This window comes from Bactrocera dorsalis, chromosome 3 (genome assembly GCF_023373825.1).
Source record: "Bactrocera dorsalis isolate Fly_Bdor chromosome 3, ASM2337382v1, whole genome shotgun sequence".
NCBI lineage: Eukaryota > Metazoa > Arthropoda > Insecta > Diptera > Tephritidae > Bactrocera > Bactrocera dorsalis.
In genome coordinates this window covers 88,937,189-88,954,431 of record NC_064305.1, presented here as the reverse complement: position 1 = coordinate 88,954,431, position 17,243 = coordinate 88,937,189, and the positions used below count along the sequence as shown (strand labels likewise).

General features: G+C 36.1%; 1 protein-coding gene across 10 annotated transcripts in view; it reads left to right on the top strand.

The window, feature by feature from the left end:
• LOC105222846 (uncharacterized) overlaps positions 1–17,243 on the top strand; it is an 80,796-nt gene that overhangs the window by 31,540 nt on the left and 32,013 nt on the right. For 8 of the 10 annotated variants that reach the window (XM_049450927.1, XM_029548912.2, XM_049450926.1 and 5 more), the window contains exon 3: positions 1,108–1,249. In XM_049450927.1, the coding sequence (XP_049306884.1) occupies positions 1,108–1,249 (142 nt within the window). Of the gene's footprint in view, positions 1–1,107; positions 1,250–12,955; positions 13,602–17,243 lie in introns of those variants that run through there. The other 2 variants (XM_029548917.2, XM_049450929.1) reach the window with 2 other exon arrangements.

Genomic DNA, 17,243 nt, shown 5'->3' with positions numbered 1-17,243 from the left:
AGTCCGGGTCAATTTTGATCATATGCTATAAAAATTATAATTCATTTCATATAATTTAGACTACTATTCATTCTGTCGCGCCAAGTCAGAATAAAAAACTTTTTAAAAAACTTGTGTTAAAATACCTGAAAATTGTCAGTCCGGGTCAATTTTGATCATATGCTATAAAAATAATAATTAATTACATGTGGTTTAGTCTTTCGCGCCAAATCAGAAAATAAACCCTCATGTCATGAATTGCTTCTAAAATAGCGTTTAGTACGTTTGTTCAGTACTATTTACCACAAAATTTTCTAATGAATTAGTGGTAGATTGAATAATGAATAGAAGCGTGTGAAGATACTTCCTAACAGATACTTTTTAAACCTTACTTTCATGAAGTAGTACAAATTCATCTTATTTAATAATACATATATTCATGCAAATATATGGCAACTCATAAACACACACCTTTATTTACAAACTTCTAAGTACACTCGTAAACCCATTCGCCTATGCAGCAATTCTCCGTTGAGGCGTTCATTTCTGCATTGATTCAACCATCGATTCAACTGTTCAAGCGTCAATTTCTATGTCAATTCTGTCATACTCAGCAGGTTGTAACGGTTCGTGCTGTCTTGTCTGACGTTACACCGCACATGGCGGTATGCCATTGTGCAAACAAACACGCGCTCGCACCATACGAGTATTTGTGGACATATTTGTCCTCGCAAGTAGCCAGCTCCGTCGTTGCAGTGGCTGGCGCGTTAACTTTAGCTTTTATTTAATTTATTTACTACTTTTTGTACTGTTTCGTGTTTCGTTACACCAAGACCGCCCATGCCGCCACGAACCGGTCACCAGCGCTGCAGCCATGACCCACTTTGGCGTATAAGTAATTTCATTTCCCCATTTTTTAGACGCCACTAAGCGTGTGGCGCTTAGCTTTAGCTCTAGCTCTATTTTTACAGTATCATTCGTGGGTACTGTTGTGTTGGTATTGAGTGTGTGCGTGTGTGTGCGGGTGTTTGTTTATTGATATTTGTATTGGCATTGTGTCCTTGCACTCAATGATTAATTTAATATTATTCTTATTAAAGTGTATTTTTACTTGCTATCATTTTGCAGGCACCATACCCGCCACACCCGAAAACATCACCGTCACCTTCCTCACGCCCACAACGGTGCGCGTCTCCTGGCAAACGATGATCGATTTGAATGCGCATCCAATCGAAAAGTATATTGTGACATACAAGCCGACAGATGACAGGTATGTAAATTAGTCACTTTGCTGAAGACTGTAGCATTTAACCCCAAGGCACCGGTGAATCCAATTCGATTTCATATGTGAAAAGTGTTGTGGCATTTTCATGAATTTTAGAAGGATCATAAAAGTGTGAAGTTTCTGTGAAAAACATGTTTATGAAGGATATGTGTTTATAAGTTTGATATAAATAAGTATCTATTTATAGCGGTAAATTACATAGCACGCGGTTGCAACCGAAATTAGTACAAAAACAAATTGGCTAGCATGTGTTTTTTACATGCATGCATTCGTACGTTCTTCATTGCCCTTCATCCGTGGCCAGCTGTTTGTACACCTGCTTTTAGCGCCGTTTGTCGTGTAAACTCTACCCCCTCCGCCCCCTACCGCGCCGTTTTGTTGTAATTTTTCAATGCTCTATCACTTTTTATTGTGCTTTGTTATTGTGTACATATATTTTATTGTAATTGTAATTGCGATTGTTTATTTTGTTGCTGTTGTTGTTTGTCGTCACTGCATGCAATTTGCCCTTTTCGTTTGTTCGTTTGACATTTACAAGTGGCAATGCGATTGTGATATTTTTGTATCAAGTGTATTCTCAATTGTGTTTGTGTTGATACTTATGTTGTTGTTGTTGTATAAAACTTGTACAAATACAGCGTAAATTTGTGGGCTTTATTGGTTAACAGCATTTGTTTGGCTTGGCATTGACGCTCTGTGTCCGTTTATGAGAAAGTTTGGGTGTCGAGTGGCACGAGTGTCACTTTTATGGCCCGCCAGCCACGAAAATACTTTGGCGCACTTGAATGCATGCATTTTGTTTAAATTGCATTTCACTTCAATTGCCCATTAGCCGCATTTTTATTACGAGAATAGCATGCAAAGAGAAATACATATATGTATGCACAGCGTTAACGACGTAAGCGATTTCGCTTCCGATTTCGACGATACTTTACCGCAAGACATTTTTAGAGCTTTAACCCTTGAAATTTATTTATTTTTGGTTGGTAAAATGAGAAAATAATTAGGCTTTTCAATGAAGAATTTCGCATTTTTTCTAGTATATAGAAATAATTTACAGCGATGCCAGTGAACGATTTTATTGATTTAATATCTATTCTGCAGTTTTTATTCCACGACCAAGAAATCTTCAATGAAATCTTTCATGGCTTCCCTAAAATTTCTTGGAAACACTGTTTAGATTAGGACGATTAATTTAGTTTGGTTGTCAGTAATGGCTTTATTTTTGAGTCTCTTCCTGCTTACATTTACTTATTATAGCTGTGTGCGTTAGCTTCCCCAAAGGGAAAAGTGGAAATATAACATGCCTTAGTCAATGTTTTAGGATAGTTAAGGGCATTATTACCACTTGCAAGCCAGAAAAAGTTGATTTTTGTTTTAAAACTACATTAATACACATTAGGGTGGGTCAAAAAAGTGATTTTTTGCTTGGTATTCTGAAAAATTGGTTGATAGACACCTCTAAGGAGACTCTCCAAATATGAACCCTTAATTATAACAGGCAGATTTTCAGTTTATATGTTTTATATATATTTTTATTAACATATAAAAAAGTTTGTAACGCGCTACCAAATATTTGAGAAAATATTTACCGTTACAATTAAGAGCTCATACTTGGAGAGCCTTTCATAGAGGTGTCTATCAATCAATTTTTTCAGAGTACGAAGAAAAGAAACATTCATATTTTTTGACCCACCTTAATGTGTAATAGCAATTAATTTCGAAATGTTTTGGATTTTCTTGATCCCGTAGCCAATATCAACGAGGACCTACGAAGTGAGGACAATTTTTTACTTCAAATTACCTCAAATCCAGCAACAACAAAAACAGAAAAATGGTATTCTAACTAAATACAGAAAATGATTGAAATACTAGTTTCATTGTGGTTTTTAATGAATTGTCGGCTTTCCAAAACGGTCGATTCTTTGGAAAAAACTGTATGTATCAGATAGGCTTTATAACTATATCAAAATTGTTATAAATAATCGTATTTCTTGAAAAATTATCTGAAATTATATCTAAGAAAATATTATCTAAGAAGATCATATAAATACTTCAATTCGTACTCGTACTCGTCGATCAAAAAATTTTTCTTCATCGTCTCTGATGATAGCTTTCGGTAGTCGAGAACACTAAGCTAAAATATTCCTGCACATAGGCGCTGATATCTCTGAAACTTTTGAACTTACTTAAAATTTTAGAAAAAATCTTCTCAAATAATTGTACTTTCAATACAATTATATGAAAAACTCAAAATATATTTTTTTTAATTTACAATTCAGCTTAACCTAGCTTAAGGGGTTACATGGGTTTCCTCGGAGTTTCTTTTTTAATGTTTGTAATCGAAAAAAAATCTTTCGTCCAAATTGTATCTCTCATGATGATCGGTTGAGAAGTTCTGGACAAATCTTGCTAGCCGACTTCAAAAACACTGTTTCGAGAAAGCCTAGCTACCCTCGAACGCACAAGTTCTCAAGGCTGTATCTCCGAAACTATTACTCGGATCAACTTGAAAATGTAGGACAATATTCTAGAGCTGTTCTAGAATTTAATAAAACAAGAAAATTTTAAATAAAAATTTATTTTGAAACCCTTAACCCAAGTAACCCCTTAATGATGATTGTATGAGTTTCCAGTATTCAGTTCTAATGCTAAAGTCTGCAAAAATTCTGAATACCTAAATTTGTTATTATTATTATACATTGCCACACATACATATGTATGTACATATGTATATTAATGAAATGTGGAATACATGAGAAGTAGTTACGTATATGCAGCGCCACACAATTTTTTTAGTTCCAAACTGTTAGCGTTGTTTATGTTAGAATACATGACAAGTATGTTACGTATACGCAGTGTCACATCATTTTCTTAGAAAACCTTAATTTACTCATTCTCACGTAACCATTTCTAGCAGTGCAGGTGGCATTGTTCGTGGTCTCACGAATATCAGCTGATTTCCTTAATCAAATCTAAGCAAGTAAATATTTAAGTTTGCGTTGTTGCGTATGTCAGTTGATTATTTTTTACAAAAGAAAAATATATGACATAAATTTCGAAAAAGAAATTGAACGAAACGAAAAATGGTAATGAAGTGGAGTAAAAGAAAATTTCATACTGTGACCGTAACATGGAGCAACCAATGAATTAAAAAAAAAGTGAAAAGTTGATTAGAAAAACGAAAGGACTTTTTCGACTACCAATATCATACTACAATCATAAATGTTTCAATTTAATAAATGAATAATTTCGTCCGACATAAGTGGAATGAAGTCGGATTTATAATCGACCAAATAATAACCCCTTATATTAGCCCCGGTAAATTATCGACATTGCATTCACGGGTTAAAGTCCAAATACTTTTGAGCAATGACACGATAGCACCAGTGCACCTAACGTACAATAATAACACACAAAAACAACAGAATGGAAAACTTTTAGATTGTTGTTGTAAAAATGTATCAAAGGCGGCATACAAAATGCAGTAATTTGAGTTTCCTATTTGACTTTGGACGCTTTGCGTTGCAACTTGCGCAAGTTGTGGCCAATGCACAAAAACTTAACAGCAACAAAAATAAACCTAAATAAATAAAACACAAAACTACAACGAGCAGGACATATAGTACACCATATGGGACGAAAGTACTGAGTGAACAATGAAGCCACGAGACTTCCACCCAGAGATTACATGCGTTAAGAGCCGTTTTACTTTTTAAATCGGCTGTTTGTTGGAGCGAGCCTTAAAGACGGTCGGTTAGTTTGTGACCGATTATTTATGCTATTTTTAAAGCACTTGTACCGACAACGCCAACAATTCACTTGCCTGTGACTCACTTCAGTACTTCTGACATGTAGTCTAAACGCAAGCGCTGCGCCAGGCAGGTCACAGTGAAGCCGAAGGCGACGATATGAGCGGTAAAACTTCCTAGTAGACAATGGGGAATTTGAAACTTTTATGTTAACTACCAACGAGGGACCCTTGTGGCCGTGTGGAGCGAGTGCGGCAGTGGAAGAGGCAGTGAACTGAATTACGAAGGCAGGGCCGCAGTGCCATTGAGGCGCTATGTTAGTTACTTGCAACTGCAACACAATGCCCGTAATTACAGTATAAAAAAGACAATCTGCATATAGCAGCAACAATAACAATAATAACAAGGCTATAATCTTTTAAGCACTTGCTAGAGACTCGTTGGAGAGCTGCACAGTCCATTGTTGTATGCTAACTAAAGAAGAGCGAAACCTCAATGAAAAGTTCAAACACAACAACAAAAAAATTGACACCCGGCGCCAAACTAAATAGAATTGTGCCGTCCCACGCCTCTCCATAGGCTATGCAATGCATAAGCAAACAAGTCAAGGCAAAGCTAGACGAGTGTCCGCAGAATGCAAATATTTTGAATGTAATTCCTTTAGTGTCGACCAAAAAAAATATGCAGAAAGTACCTATTATATAAATAAATAAGCCGTTCAAGCAAAACACTATAATGCAAAAATGGAAATTGTTATAAAATGAGCAACGTCATCGCGCAGAAACGTTATTTATGCACGAGTTTATTATCCGGAAAATTATTGCTAACAGAGACGTTGGCACAACTTGTTAGCATATAAAGTGAAGGTGGGCACTAAAAATTTACGATAAAAATAATAATCTCCATAATCACATTTGTCACTTCGTTTATCTCTGTGGTGCGTGTGTGTCGGTAATACTTTTTCGTTCTTTCTCTGTGAATTTTATAGTTTCATTTATCAACGCGGCTGTGTGACTGAGTGACACTGTGCAGAAAGGCACAATTTTTTGCATTCTCCCAATGCAACATATTGCCCAGGCATAATAGTTTTGTTCACATAACGTATGTTGGGAGCGCCCGAAACTAAAGCGATAGATATATTATGATATACCTAAGAAGAAAAAATGTTTGTTTCGGCCGTATCTAAGCTAGAATACCCTTATAGAAGCAAACGTCTTGTATCCAGCAGGAAAGGTTTTACTACTTCCTTCTAGTAACGTTGTTTGATGTAGAAAGCTTTCGAATCGAAGTCTGGTTACTTAAAATATTCTGTAGTGGACCGAGACTACATTTTGATCGAATAGTTTGTATGAAACCAATTTTCTATAGCGGCCCGATATCGGCAGTTTAAAGAAAAGAGTCGTTTCTGGTCCAGAAAAAGATGAGTGAAAATTTTCTGTTCGATACCTCAAAAACTGAGGGACTTCTTGGCGTATTAGTTTTGAAAATTCTATATACAGCATAAATTAAATGACACAAATGGGTTTATGTTTGTTGTAGAAAAGTTACGACAATCTCGAAATATGTTACATGACTTTAATTCACACAAATGCGAAAGTCTCTAGCGTTTAGTTAGGACCGCAGTAAGTACTTCCTTACTTCCTTTCCTGCCTTTACATTTGCGTAGTTTTAACTTTGTGTATCTTAGTATTCTGAGGATTTGCGGTTTATGAGATTTTATCCTTCGTTGCAACTTAGTTAACTAAATGTTATGCTTGGTGTTTGAGTAAACACCGGAGTTGGCGTGCACTTTCTAAAGAGTAGAGTTGTGAAGCACAGTTGTTTTACATATTTCTTTCACCACTGTTTGTCCACTCAATATACTTAAAATTCTTGCAGTTTGTGGTCAATAAACTGTCGTTAATTTATAGATAATTGGCTCGAAAGGCGGCTGAAGTGGCGACCTTGAAGGAATGGCAAATAAATTATGAATGAGTTTATTAATTGTCTAGCCAAGGCCGCTGTTGTATAAACTTAATGAAAAGTGAAGAAATATCGCTTCATAAAGAGCTTAGAAATTGATGCCTAAGTGAGTTTAATCGATATTTAATGGAATGTATTAATTAATTGTTGTTAAATGGCTTAAATGAGCAAATTTTTGGTATTTAGCAAACTCGTATTAAAGCTCATCCCATCGCGGACAAACAACGTGATACGCCTTTTAATATATAATACTCCTATATATTATATATTTTTTACTTTATCAATGATGGATACAGTGCTTAAACTAAGTTTAGAAAACTTGTTGAAAACGTGGTACATTTGGTGCGTGGAACTATGAGTGACAGAAGCGAAGCTTCCTTAGGAATTTCGAAACATATAACAAGGAACGATATGGCTGCTTTGCGATCACTGATATTAATTTTTTTATTTTACAGAAAAAAAAGTTGTTAAAACGTGGTAATACTACTTAAAGATATATCGAATCTCCTTTGTTTGATACCCATTTTATAATAATGGTTTCAAAAAGTGTTAGCCCTACTCAAAAGTGTTTTCAACTTATTGGCAATATTTTCTTACCCAATGAAGTTTATGATACGAGTATACTGGGTGCGCCACATAAAATTTTAAATTTAAAAAGTCAATACAACGGATTGATATTTTTCAAAGGTCTAACATTTATTTAAAAGGTTGCTTTATGAAATTTATTTGTGGAAAACAATTTCGGACAAATGACCACCACGGCTCAGTTTACAGTAGCTACAGCAGCTTGAATCTCGTACTTTAGATCTTGAATTGTTTCTGGATAGTTAGCGTGAAATTTATCTTTAACAGCTCCTCACAGAAAATAGTCCAACGGAGTTAAATCGCAGCTTCTGGAAGGCCAATTCACATCACCTCTTTTGCTGATTATCCGATTTTCGAAGATAGGGCGTAAAAGATTGAGTTTGGCGTTGCCGTATGGCACGTAGCGCCGTCCTGCTGGAACCAAATGTTGTCCAAGGCTTTCTCTTCAATTTGCTTGAAAAAAAATTCGGTTAACATTGCGCGATATCGCTCACCATTGATGGTTACGGCGGTTCCTTCTTCATTTTCGAAGAAAAATGGGCCGAAGATTCCACCAGACCAAAATCCGCACCATACAGTGATTCGTGCTGGGTGCATTGGCTTCTCGACGATTACGTGCGGGTTTTCTGTGCCCCAAATGCGAAAGTTCTGCTTGTTAACGTAACCATCGAGGTGGAAATGAGCCAGCGCCACCATCCGAAAAGATGATTTTTCGGTAAAATTGGCCATCCTCGGCCAAACGATCTTTGAAAAAAGTTTTCAATATTTCCCAGTTTTCTTCTAGTGAATAGCAACCCATTTCGTAAATTTTAGACTTTTTACTGAATATTTGTCACTTTCCGAATGGTATTTGACGTTTCCAATGTCGAAATATAGATAATTCAAATTTAAAACGTTAGATCACCCACCCGTTATTAAAACGGGTTATTTTAGTATTCTACGTCTACAAAGTTTCCGTTTACCTTTTTATATCCTGAGTAGGGTATTATAAATTTACCGCGAAGTTTTTAATACACACAAGGAAAGGCCTGAGAACCTATAAAGAAAAGTACAATATATTGGGTAGTCGAAAAATTCATTTTGTATTTTGTCAATAGATGTCTTTGCAGTCGTATATCTCCAGTGCTACCAATCACATTGTGTCATATCACATAGTGTTGCAAAGGTAAGATTTTAAGCAAATTTGTGAAGTTTACGAAGACAATGCTGTATCAGTTCGTGTAGCACAACAATGGTTCGCTCGTTTCCGTTCTGGAAATTTCGAAATTTTGATTTACACTGATTTAAGTTTTACACTGTTGGAATATGTCTCTAGCGGAAAAATGGCAAAAAGTGGTCGACCAAAATGATACATATTTGAATAACAGAAATTTTTAAGTAAAATTACAGCTTATAATACATACAGGTATATTATACCAAAGTCAAATGCGTGAAATAAACTAATTTATTATCATGACTGGCGTTTTGCAAAAATCCAATTACCACATAAGGCGACTCCAAACTACAACAACGACTAGTAGTGTATCCGTATGTATATTTAAACAGTTTTAGATAGGCGCAACCAACAAAAGTGAACTAGAAACTAGTGCGATGTGGTATACTACCTACTTTATATATACATATACTTGTATATATAATATATGCATACACTATGCATGTGGATGTTAAGAAGTGCAACATTTCCAAATGTAATTTTCCTAGAATCACAATAAATTTGGCACGGGCTACATTGTTTTTGTATTAAAACGTCATATCATAGTTTCAGTTGGAAGTGTGTGTATATTGAATGACCAGAGACCCTGTAATGAAAATCCAAGCTTGTGTATTGTGTTGTGATTACCTTGAACTTAAGTGAAGTTAATTTAACTGAAAAAATATTTCCTTGACCCTGTGCTGTATGTGCTTGTGTACCATTCGTTTGCTCGAGCAGAAAATTGAAGAAAGTAATACAAGAAAATTCACTTTAGGGAATTAAATTTTAAACCGATTGATTTCCTCCCGGGATGTTCTCGGCAGCAACAGCTGTGAACTAGAAAAAATAATCGTATATGAGTGTGCTTTGTGTTTGTGTGTGAGCAAAGCTGAAAAACATATAGTTAATGTGTGTGTTTGTAGAGATTGCCAGGCTATCTGCCTCACTATTACTAAATTGTATGTCCTTTGCAAACAGACACACACACGCCTGCATGCATGCACATTTTGTGTATTTCTGGATTAGTCGAATGACCCAAAGCTAGTCACGTTCGTTTAACCGAAACAAGGCAAACGTTGAAGTGAAAAAACAAAGAAGAAAAAAGAAAAAATAATAAATATACCTAGAAATGAAAAATACAAAATGCGGTTTAAATGTAAACGCTCCTCTGCACTAGCTTAAGAATTAATGGAAAAATGTCGTGGCTACAAGCAGACACCTTCCGTCTACCGCAATCGTTCACATGCCACACATAATTATATATCCAAGTATGTGGGGTTGTACGCTCTGCCATTACAGTATTTTCACCGTTGCTGCAAGGATATTCACGTGAGCTGCGCATATACATATGTTTGTGGGCATGAGTGTGTGCAATACAAACCACTTAAACAGCTCTTTTTGTAAAGCCATACTGCCGTGAGGCTTTCGTGGATTGAGTTGGACATTTGGCCATTTATCAGCGAAAGTTACCCAAATAGTCGTTTTCCTGTCCATTGTGAAATTTTCGTAGTTTGCCTTGTTTTCGCCTCTAACTAACTCGCTGTCCAGCGCCGTTGTATGAATGTTGTGTGTGTAGGTGTTGGTGGAAGTGTCAGTATTTTAGTCTGCTGGAGGCGGTCATCACTTGTACACCGATTAGTAGCAACGAAAATGCACGCCCCAAAGGCAACGGCCTAAAAAGTCGAACATAGCTGGGTGAGCACATATGCTCCGAAGCACACCTGTATAGATTGTGCGAGAGCAGCTGTTGGGGCATACTGCGTTGTGGGCTTAATTGTCTGTCGCTCAAACTCGAAAAGCGTTTATGCTGACTAGAGATAGTTCGTGTATTTAAAGAGCGTAGGCGCTGTAGCATTCCCTCTTATTTCCGTGATAATGGTTATAATTCATCAAAAGAGTCATTTCAAAATATACAGGGTAGGCCATTTAAAGTTGACCCATTTGTTTCTAAAAAAAAGAACAAAAGAAAACAATGTTTTTTGTTCATTTCAAAAATAATTTATTTTGGTCCAAGGGGATTTGTTTCAGCTAATATTTAAAAATTAGATCGCGTAAATGGGCACCTTTAGCTTTGACAGCTAAATGCACTCTTTTTTCGACATTTTCCATGACTTTGGCCAATGTTTCGGATGATATGGCGGCTGTTTCACGTCGAATGTTGGCTTTCAGTTGAGCTAAGTTCTTTGGCTTATTAGCGTATACCTTGGATTTCAAATAACCCCACAAATAAAAGTCTGGTGGCGTCAAATCTGGTGATCTCGGTGGCCAGTCAACATCACCATTTTTCGATATCAATCGCTTCGATGGCCCATTTGCCAAAATTAAGGCGTCGCGGATAATCAGCTGGGTTTAGTTTTTGTGCCATTTGAATTTTATATGGAAACATCTTCAAATCTTTATGAATTATGCGTCGGAGAGTGGTGCGAGAGATGTCTAATTCCTGAGAGCGGCGATAACTCGATGTCGATGGAGTCTCCTCAATACTGGCTCGTACAGCTTCGATATTTTCATCAGAACGTCTTGTGCGTTGTCTGGATGCATGACTGGCATTACTGAGATTACCGGTGTTCACAAATTTTGCGTATAAAGACTTAATTGTGTTCTTAACTGGAGCACTTTTCACTTTATTTTTTTTGCGAAACGCACGTTGAGTTAACACAATTGAAAAGTTACTGAGATTACCGGTGTTCACAAATTTTGCGTATAAAGACTTAATTGTGTTCTTAACTGGAGCACTTTTCACTTTATTTTTTTTGCGAAACGCACGTTGAGTTAACACAATTGAAAAGTTATTTTGAATATAAAGCTGAACAATTTCAGCGCGTTCTTTTGGAGTGTACTGTTCCATGGTATAAATTGTCTTCGAATGACGCTTCTAACGCGGTATGACATTAGCCGATTTGTCAGCGCTGTTAAAAGTTACAGCGTTGCCAGATGGGTCAACTTTAAATGGCCTACCCTGTATTATTAACAAACGAGCTTCTGCTACAGCACCTCTTAAATTTGAAAAGCAAGCATTCTTCCTCTTTACTGGCGTAGACAACGCTTACGCGGTTAGAGTCGAGTTTACAACAACGCGGCAGTCGTTTCTTCGTTTCGGTTTTCGGAGAAAGCAGAACGTTAGTTCGCGATTGTTGAGGCCAATGATATCAATATCATCGGCTTACGCCAGCAGCTGTACATTCTTATAGAAGATTGTACCTACTCGACCGGCAATCTATCGGCTCCGCCGCTTTGTTGTTCTTCAGACGGGAAATTGCTATTCGAACTTCTTTATGGAATCGTCATCGATTATGTAATCGGGTTCATCATCTCCTTGTTTTATGCTTTAACTGTCATTTAGCAGCCTGGAGAAGTGTTCCTGCCACAAATTCAGAATATTCTGAGCGTCAGTCCGTAGTTCAACTCTGGGGATTCTATAAGCCTCTATAGTCATTACCTGACTTTATTATAATAGACTCTAATTCTTCTGTAGTTATGTTCTATAAAAAGTGCGACTGAGAGGGATATTATAGCTACGTTGAGTTGAAGTTAACTTTTCTGCTTATTTTTATATATTTTAGGAATTTCTCTTTATATTTTCATTCTGTCACATTTGCTTTTATTGTTCAATTTTTGGATTTTAGATTTATTGATTTTTATTTTGTACATTTTGATGAGCTTTTGGTCGTTAAACGGCAGATTTGATGGTTCACTACATTTCTGTTTATTTTATAACTTTTGGTGTATATCTTTACTGCCTTCAGTATTAAAGGGTTTGCCAATAGGAGCAGAATTTGTTAGCTAGATTATATGGCCTAACTAAGCTGGTACTAGGGAGTTGATAACCTAGTTTGGACGAATTTTTCAATCACAAAATGAGATTATCTATTATCCAGTACTAAGTTTTGAAATTAATATCATTTCATTCGTAGGAGTTGAGTATGGTCATTGACTTAATCGGCCTAGATACACCGTGTTTGAGGTATTGATCTGAAATTTTGCGCACATTCTTTTCTACCCAAGAGGCATCTCGTTTGTCGAATTGACCAATATCGGATCATTATAGGGTATAGCTGCCATACAAACTGGTCGATGAAAATCAAGTTTATGTCTGGATTATTATTATTTTTATTTGTGAAGGTTGTTAAAGCTTCCGGAAACCGTAATTGTATTCCTTTTTTACTTCTAGTAGTTTTAAGTTTTTTGCAAATATAAGTTTTGTCAATTTAATATGCATTCATAAATCAAATTTCACACATTGACCAACCCTGTAAAACTTAAAACACCAGCTGTTCGGAGAAACTCACCGTTGTTGTTTTTTATGACCGCAATGAATGATTAATTCATTTTGCTGTCGGTACTCCTTGCTGTCAGCCTTCCCACAAACTACCTCAACCTGCACAGCATTTATTTACAACCTGTCGTTTGTTGTTAACTCTACCATCTCTTCCCTCCGATTCAAAATGCGGTTTAGTTTGTCTTTTCAACACCAATGGGAACAGGTATTCTAAAAAAGCAGTAAATTCAACGGTATCAGAGTCAAAGCATACAGCGGCCACCCGACGAGTCAACGGACAACAGTTTTTCCCTAACAAAAAATACATATACTATACTGTATATATGTATGTATGAGTAGATATACATACACCTATGCACTCTTCTATTCTTTTGACCTTTTATTTGCGTTGAGTGCTGAGTACCGTTGCGTATTGGTGCGCCGCCATTAGTCAGGCGTTGGCGTCGCTTACGACCACTTTGTGCGTTTACCGAAAGCGAAATTTAGAATAATTTCTTTGTGTTGTTATTTGGAACAGTGCGTTTTTGTTTAAACACTACTTACAAATTCTACTGTGTTTGTGTTTGTGTACGTGTTAGCAAGAGGACATATCTACGACTTTGATATTTATCGCGTTTTTAATGAAATGTGTGGGACTCTGACGTCGCCAGTGCAATGACGTGTCTATTTACGGCTACTGTTTTAGTTTTCATTGTTCTCTAATTGTGGCTTTCGTCATTGTACTTCATTAAATTTCTTATTACACTCTAACCGTTATGGTGGCAGGCACTATTATAGCGTTTTACAATGTCTTTACGATTATATACATACATAAATATTTATATACGTATATGTGACCGTTTTTTTCCAATTAATTTTTTGTTTTTTGAAAACGCCCTTGAAGTTTTAATTTATGTCCTGAAAAAGGATCAAACGATAATATTTTCATTATTTTAAATTTTAATATTACTAATAAATATATTATTTATTTTATATTTATTATGCGATATTTTTATCTTTTGCAATAAATTTTTTACTTCCAAAGAAAATGAAGCTACAACTTTGAAATGATATTCGAATACAAAATTTTACGCTCTACAAATTAGGTCTGAAAAATTTTTTATAAGCACATTTCTATAAATTTGATATGCAGTTAAAATAATGTATAAGGGTACTAAGAATTCATACAAGTGCCTAATAGATTGTGTGTTGTTCATACGGCATGGTGTACTATGTGAAGTAGGTTTTGATGGGGACAAATTGTACTAGGAATAATTTTTTCAAGGCTGTAGGTTTACTTATTTAATGCGAAATATTCAAAAATAAGGGAAAATATATGTAATTTCGGCGCGGTTTAAATTGCCAATAACAAGTATATTCATATTGGATCCTTTCTTTTAGGGCAAAAACTGAAGCGACAGGGATGTTTGCACAAAAAAACAAATAAAAAATCAATTATCATTATATGTACTTGTATATGTTTCAGTAATGCTCATAATGTTAAGTGTTAAGTTTGGCCATAATGTTAAGTGGTACTTAAGAAGCGTTTTAGGACCATATTTAATTCAGTCCAATACTGGTGTCCGTATTATTCCAACGATATCTTTTGTAAAAAGCATCTTATAACCATGCAAGTACAAGTTGTACATCTATCCATCCCGCAACTATCCTAAACCTCATAAATAGAGAGGAACTGCCCTCAATATACCGAATTTGAAATCCGGATGACTGTTTGTCCGTCAGTCCGTGCTAGTTAAAATTTGAGCAAAAATAGAGATACCTTTTTGAAACGCGCTTGCCGGCAAAAAAGTAAGGACGGTGAGTGAAATCGAACCACTGCCACGCTCACAAAAGACCTCTAATAGTTTAATGTGCATAAATACCTACTAAACCAATAAAGCAACAATAACCAAATTCACCCAGCAGAAATATTATAAGAACTTCTACCGACAGTGTAAAAATGACCAGTAAATTAATAACTGAAAATACCAGAGGCACTGATTTTTACTCCTGAGGTGATATGAGCTTTAAAGGAGCCGGGGTCAAAATTGGACTATGGGTCAGACAGGGCCCACTTTTGAGTGGAATAACATATCTTGAGATCCGTTCGATCGATTTCAACCTCTAGCATTCTTATGTTACTTATACTTCCCATATAAAACAATTTTAAAATCCAGTTGAAACTTTCACTTTCCATAAAACAAATACAAAATCGATTAATATAAGCAAAAAGCTTTGAAATAATAGCTAACACCTAACACACGTCACCTTAGTCACCTTATGACTAAAAATTGCCGAAATCGAACCAAAACTATTCCACCCCCTAGATAGTGAATTTCTGGACTCAGTGCTTACGGTTGACTTTTTGCCGAAAATATCGGTTAATGTGTGAGATATGTATATAATTGAAATTCAGAATCGTTCTTTCCTGACAATGGTATGTCAATAACAGGTTGAATACTTTATCATAATATAAATATTTTCGAACTCCGGGTGACTGCATATATCGGCCAAAACGTGAGTTATCATAATAAAATTGAGAGAGCGTGTTTTTTTTATAATGGTACTTCTTCGTGCTTAGAACGAATAAAAACGGGTGAAAACTCGCACTAGACCTCGTGTAACTAACAAGCCTTACGCACCTGAAGATATCAGCCTTGCTTCATACCATATGAAATGTTCGATTGTACCCGAACCCTTTCTTACTTGTTGAAATTACACTGAATACCACATTAGCTTTACATTAGTAGTATTAGGGAAATATAGAAGCAAATAATCTCTGAAGGTCTAAATGTTTTTTTTTATGTAAACAAAAAAGTAATTTTAATCGAAAAATTTTTCACATAAAAACATTTAGCATGAGATAAAAAAACATTTTCTAGAATAAATGTTTTGAGTGATAATTTCGAACATTCGATTTATATTTAAAATGCAAATTCGTTCGATAAAATTAAAATGAAAATCCTAGCGTAATTGCCGCCCTTTAATAGAAATTAAACACCAGCGGAGCAACGATTTGATCTTACGATGATTACAACAATTTCTCGTCATTTTAAACACGCTTAATACTCGGACTGCACAGCGCACACACACGTGTGTACTTGCACCAGTAGCTAGGACACACTTGAACACATACATACATATATAGGTAGATAGTGGTAATACACTAGTGAGAGCACATGCCACTGCGTATACTCAACACAATTTGTCGAGCAATTAATTTACAAGAAAAACCCATTTAAATATTAAATCAATAAAATGCACAGCACAAAGTAAAACATAAACAAAGACATACACATGCGTGAATGGCATTATAGCAAAATGCAGTAGCGAGTGACTATGACTAAGGGGCAAAATGATTTTCCGCTTTATGTCACCGCATTTCCGAGTGCAATCACGCTGCAACTGGCAGCGCGCAAGTCATGCGGGTGGCAAGCAAGCGACTAATGGCAGCAACAAATCAGCTAGTATATCACCAGTCAACGCGACTGTAGCGAACATGAGTCAACGCACGGTGTCTTGGAATACCAACGTTACTAACGCTCCCCTTAGCTCTTGTGCTTGATCATTTTATATGATTCCCTGAGTGCCTTTACACCGTTACTCTGTCATTTTAGCAGCAACACAGCAGCGTTTCCACCATACGCCAACTATTAGAGGTACATAGATGGTACATTGTAACCTACTTCCTCAATTCCTTCGAGTATTCCATACCTTCATTCAATCGATGCTATAGCGTTGCTCACTTCCTTGTGGTCCCGTTGTCGTGCGCTTTCACAGCTCGTTTGCCACTTTATCGCGTTTGTTGCATATCTAAATTTATTTACTTTGTTGTTGTTTTTTGTTGCCGCTGGCACTGGTATGGATGCCTTTGACTTACCATCTTTGTTGGCTTCACTAGCTGTGGCTGCCACAGTCACTCTTGGCACATCATTTATCATAAGCATTGAACGTTCGATACTTGCCCCTCCAGCGGTGTTTATACGCTACAAGTTCGTGGCATTAAACGACTTTTTATGATTTTGTTCAAAGCGTTTTACTTATTAGTATCTTGCTCATGTTCGAAGTATAAACTTGCTGGGCATTATCTATACATTGCTGACACTCCTCGGTAATGCCACATTAAAGTTATTGACTCTCTCAGTTTGCTATAAATTTTTCAGCATCCGTCTGACTTTGTTGGCGTGCTGCTTATCAACACAATTTCTAAAAGCAAACAAGACAGTTCTT